Source organism: Carcharhinus amblyrhynchos, chromosome 3 (genome assembly GCF_965287045.1).
Source record: "Carcharhinus amblyrhynchos chromosome 3, sCarAmb.v2.hapA, whole genome shotgun sequence".
Classification (NCBI taxonomy): Eukaryota; Metazoa; Chordata; class Chondrichthyes; order Carcharhiniformes; family Carcharhinidae; genus Carcharhinus; species Carcharhinus amblyrhynchos.
Window position 1 is genome coordinate 13160154 of NC_137326.1, and position 6000 is coordinate 13166153.

At 40.5% G+C, this 6000-nt stretch overlaps 1 protein-coding gene across 1 annotated transcript in view; it reads left to right on the forward strand.

Annotated features, from left to right (window-relative positions):
- spdl1 (spindle apparatus coiled-coil protein 1) overlaps positions 1-2871 on the forward strand; it is a 53947-nt gene extending 51076 nt beyond the window's left edge. Inside the window, exon 12 of the mRNA XM_080181472.1 lies at positions 933-2871. Within this exon, the coding sequence (XP_080037598.1) occupies positions 933-1095 (163 nt within the window). The 3' untranslated portion in view covers positions 1096-2871. The remainder of the gene's footprint in view (positions 1-932) is intronic.
- Positions 2872-6000: the final 3129 nt, after the last annotated feature.

Consider the following 6000-nt stretch of genomic DNA (forward strand, 5'->3'; position numbering starts at 1 on the left):
AATTGTAGTACTGGAGATCTACAAGCATGCATGTAAGAGATAGAGAATATTAGTTTTTTAAAAAATGTACAGTGGGGCTGCCATTTGGCCTGGTTCAAAGGCTGAACTTGTCATTTGTCTGTGAGGGAAATAATATTTAATAGAATTTAATAGATTAAAAATAAACTGACCCAAAACCTCATCATTTGTGGCTGAGATTCTCCAGTGCTACTGAAAGTGATTGGAGTTTTAGCTGGAACAGTGGACATGGACAAGGTCCAATCCATTGATTCCAGTGATTTGCGAGGTCTAAACAGAAAAACATGGGATAAACTCAAATGCAAGAGATTTCAGTTGGGGAGCAACAAAAATCTTCTATGTAAAGAGTTAAGAGGTAGTAAAGAAAACATGACCAATGTTCATCGTTGAAGCAGGGACTGTGTCAAAATTTAAGAGCAGGTTGGACAGGCTAACAGGAAATTGGGTAAAAGGACATGGGAACAGGACAGGCAAATGAGTAGGGTTACTGCTGTAGAGGATAAAAACCAATCTGGACTGATCAACCTGTGTATATTCTAATTTCTGTGCGACTTGTACTGTCTGTTTAGCATTTAGATTACAGGACTAGATTGAATGCCAGGTCACCTCCAGTTCATAGTTCAATTATGAAATTACAGCAGATCTTTGAAATTGCTCTTCTAAATCATTGTGCTGTCATTAACTGTATAATTAATAATTTCTATAAAGATTTTCTTTAAATGCTGTGGTACAGTGGTTTGGAGATTTATTCAGTATTTTCTCTCTCTTAATCTTAAAAACATACAAACATTTCCAAATGTTTGGAAATTTGTGTTGTTATTTCTGAATTGGTGCTGGATAAATCTCTGATTTTTGTCACCTGTATCATGTTTGATCCGTTAATTCGGAAGATTATTTGAATACTCTGCCTGTAGGGTATCCAGGGCTGATGTGAAGCTAGAAAAGCTCGACGAGGAAGAAGTGGATGAAGAAACAAAAGATTTGAAATCGAAGAATAAAGTTAAAAGGCCGAAGTTGCACCCAGTCATCCATGTGTCATCTCAACCCACTGTTGAATCCCAGTGTGCCCAACAGTAAACAATGTGCAGATATTTTACAGATGTTGAAGACATAAGTGCCCTTTTCTATGTTTTATCTGGGGACAAATGTAAGTACCTGTAAATGTACAATGTTAAAAACTGTTACTTTGGGACTTGCAAATCAGGCACTCTCATTTAAACTTAATGTGCATCTCTGTATATTATGTGGTATTGTAAGTGGGAGATGCCTTTGTGGCACATTTCAGTTTGGCAGTGTGTTGAATTTCTTGTTCAATAGATGCCCTTCTGCACACAGGAGCTTGCATTTAACTGCCTATGATTGAAAGAAGAAAGCGGAGACAAGGATGAATTTGCAAAAAACAATACTGCTTTAAAATAACATGCACAAATTCTCCTGAGCATTCATGGTTTCAATATGCAATTTCAGAAATACTAGGTCCCATAAAACTAATACAGGCCTGTTAAAACTTGGAAACTCTAATTTTTGCTGCTCTTTTTCTTGGCTAGTTTGAAATTGTTAATTTCTAGCACCAAATTCGATGAGAAGTACACTTGCTCCTGCTTTTCTAAATATTGCTCCAGTCAATGGTTCCCCTGTCTCCCTCTGATGCAAAGTCAGAAAATGTACTACTGATCTATAGCTGTATTGTTCCCAATTAAGGCTTAAAAAAAAAAGTGATTTTCTGGCATCTTTTGCTGGAGGGGTTTTCTAGTCCCACTGAACTTGAATGGCTTGCCACGTCCGTCGCAGAGGGGCCTGCGTGGTGGGTGAGGCTGGAAAGTTCTGGCCTAAATCTGCTTAAAGTGAATTATTTGATAGGATTATCTAGCTTTCAGGATTTTTCTGTTCTTAATTCTCATCTGTTAGATCCATTGCGCTGCAGATTATGATACAATGAAAGGGTGTACAGATACCTTTTTTCCCAGGAACTGTTTGTGCTTCTGTTGGGCATGAAGTGCAAACAAGTGTTACTTGCCACTTACTATGTTGTGTCTGGCACAATCATCGGAAGCCCTTGATGTGAAAGACAGTTGCTTTCAAATGCCTACAAACTACCCCAACTTATTAAATAAAAATAATCTAAGTGACTGTTTTGGGGGAGGTGGGGGGAGACAACCCTGCTCCCATGGCAGCAGAACTGTAAATATTCCTGAAACACCATGAAAGATGGTGCAAAGATTCAGTAGTTTATTTTCATTTGAGAAAACTAGGCAAATTATTGCCCTGAGAAAATTTAGTGTTGCACAACTCAAATCTTAAACCTAGTCCTGGAACTGATACCTGCCTTTCCATCTTGATGATCTGATCAGTGACAGTTCAGATGGAGGTAGAGAAGAGTATTGGTATCCTACTTAGTATTGTTTTTGGAAGCTTACTGAGAACAATATTATAGTGTACCTAGATTGAACTTGCTATACACTAGAGATGCATTGTGATCATAACCTGTTGTTATTAGTACTGTTGATCTTCATATAGGACTGCCATAATCGTTTGAATTTTATCCAGTTCTGGTCTGATCAAATAACAAATGCAGGACTATGAGTTGGACTGCAACATAATCTTGATTATTTAACAAAAAACAACTCTAGCTTTACTACAGACAAGTTTGACACCTTTTAGAAAAAGTAAATTTAAAACCTCTGAAGCTTGTTGTTTGCCCTCTAATTATTCAGTGCCTGAAGTGCATGAATTTTTGTCTTTATTGTCCACACCTATTTCTGGTTGCCGTGAACTAACTGTCTGAATTTGGCATTCAAAGTTTGTATATTGGTAGCTTGTCCATATATTTTAGTCAAATAAAGTTTGAATTTGTATCCCATTTTTTTCTTCCGTTTCTTTTTTATGGGGGTGTCATTAACATTCTTTGGCTTTCAATCCAGCAGCATTTAGTGTTGATGTGCTAGACTCTTCATCATTGAGGATAGGGATATCTCCTTTCCAGTGAATTGTTCAAATGTCCACCATCATTTATTATTAGATGTGGCAGTACTGCAAGGCTTAGATCTGATCCGTTGGTTGTGGATTCACTTAACTCTGTCTATTAATTGCTGCTTATGTTGTTCACCATGTGAGTAATCCTGTCTTGTAGCTTCACCAAATTAACACCTCAATGCTGTTTCTGGCATGACCACCTGCATTCTTCATTGAATTAGAGTTAAATCCTTGCTTTGGTGATAATGTTTAAATGGGAGATATGCTAGGCCATGAGATTAAACTGTTCTTGTGTACAATTCTGCTGCTGATGGCCCATAACGCCTATGATTGTCCTGTCTTGAGTTGTTAGATCTGTTCAAAATCTATCCCATTTAGCACAATGCTAGTGCCACAATGCGCTCTTAGCTGATTAACAGCTCTCTGATCTCCAAGAACATCAAAGGTTTGCAGGGAGATCAAAGTTTATAGCTAAATATTCAGGGATGTGTGACTTTTGAAAAGGACAGGCAGGAAGGAAAGGGTGGTGGGTAACTTTGTTAGTACAAGATGGAATAAACATGATTGGAAGATGTAGAGTCCATATGGATGGAGGTAAGAAATAGCAATGGGAAAAAGGCATTGGGAGTAGTCAATAGGCCCCTTAACGGTAGGTTTAAACAGGATAGAGGCCATGTAAAAAGTACATAAGAACATAAGAAATAGGAGCAGGAGTAGGCCATCTAGCCCTTAGAGCCTGCCCTGCCATTCAGTAAGATCATGGCTGATCTGTCGTGGCTCAGTTCCACATTCCCGCCCTCTCCCCATAACCCTTAATCCCCTCGCTTATCAAAAACCCATCAACCCGCGTCTTAAAAATATTTAGTGAGGCAGCCTCCACCACCTCAACGGGCAGAGAATTCCAGAGATTCACCACCCTTTGAGTGAAGAAGTTCCTCCTCAACTCCGTTCTAAACTGTGCCCCTTAGTCCTACTGTCCTTTCTGAGCGGGAAGAGTCTCTCCACCTCTATCCTATCCATCCCATTCATCATCTTATATGTCTCAATGAGATCTCCCCTCGTTCTTCTAAACTCTAACGAGTACAAGCCTAGTTTATTCAGCCTCTCCTCATAGCTCAATCCCCTCAACTCCGGCATCAGCCTAGTAAACCTCCTCTGCACTCCCTCCAAGGCCAAAATATCCTTGAGTAAGTACGGCGACCAAAACTGCACACAGTACTCCAGCTGCGGCTTCACCAATGCCCTATAAAGCCGCAGCAAGACCTCCCTACTTTTATATTCAATCCCCCTCGCTATGAAGGCCAGCATCCCATTCGCCTTCCTGACCACCTGCTGCACCTGCAAGCTGGGTTTTTGCGACTCATGCACAAGGACCCCGAGGTCCCTCTGCACCGTCGCCTGCTGCAGTTTTTCGCCACATAAGAAATAGTCCTTCCTACCAAAGTGGACCACCTCGCACTTGCCAACATTAAATTCCATTTGCCATTTCCTGGCCCATTCGCCCAGCCTATCTAGATCCTTCTGCAGACTCTCCACACCCTCTGCACAATTTGCCGTTCCCCCAATCTTGGTGTCGTCAGCAAATTTCGACACCATACACTCGGTTCCCTCCTCCAGATCATCTATATAAATGGTAAGTAGCTGAGGCCCCAGCACCGACCCCTGGGGCACTCCACTAGTCACCAACCGCCAATCCTAATAGCACCCATTAACCCCCCACTCTCTGCCTCCTATTTGACAACCAATCCTCTATCCACGCTAACACCCTACCCCCAACTCCATGCCCCCTTACCTTCTGCAATAACCTCTCGTGAGGTACCTTGTCAAACGCCTTCTGAAAATCAAGAAAGACCACATCCACTGGCTCTCCTCTATCCACCGCCCTAGACACATCCTCATAGAACTCCAATAAATTTGTCAGACACGACTTCTGCTTAACGAAACCGTGCTGTGTCTGCTCTATCAAGCAATTCCCCTCAAGATGCCTCGCTATTACAACATATTAATCATGGGTGACTTTAATTTTCATGTGCATTGGGAAAATCAAAATTGGTAAATGATAGCTGTGAGGTAGAGTTCATTGAGTGTATTTGGGACCTTTGCCTAGAACAATACGTTGTGGATCTAACCAGGGATCAGGCTTTTTTGTGTCTGATTATGTGGCAGGCTTAATAAATAATCACCAGTTTAAAGATCCCCTGGAAACAGTGACCATAACATGTTAGAATTTAACATTCAGTTTGTGAGTGAGAAAATTGGGTCAGAAACAACTGTGCTAATTTAAATAAAGATAGTTACAAAGGAATGAGGGCAGAGTTGGCTGGAGTGGACTAGGAAAAGAATTTAGCAGAAAAGACAGTAGATCAGCAATGGTAGGCATTTATGAAATAGTTCATGGCTTGCAACAAAGATGTTTCCCAGTGAAGAAGGATTCTAAGAGGGTGATAAAATCAACCATGGTTAACCAAGGAAGGTAAGGATAGTAAACTGAAAGAAAAAACATGCAATGTGATAAACATTAGTGGTAAACCTGAGGATTGGGAAAGTTTTAAAAACTAACAGAAGATGAGAAGAAAATAAAAATAACAGAGGTGAAAAACTGAGGGTAATCTAGCAAGTAATATAAAAGCAGACTGTAAGACCTTTTTTACATATGTAGAAAGGAGAGAGAGGCCAAAATGAACATAGGCTCCTTAGAGAATGGGAAATAATAATGGGAAACCAGGAAATGGCAGAGAAGTTAAATAAATATTTTTAGTTTAAAGTTTGTTTATTAGCGTCACAGGCTTACAGTAACACTGCAATGAAGTTACGGAGAAAATCCCCTAGTCAACACACACTGCAGGACCTGTTCAGGTACACTGAGGGAGAATTTAGTATGGCCAATCCACCAAACCAGCACATCTTTCAGACTTTGGAAGGAAACCGGAGCACCCAGAGGAAACCCACGTAGATATGGGGAGAACATGCAGACTCCACAGACAGTGACCCGAGCTGAGAATTAAACCT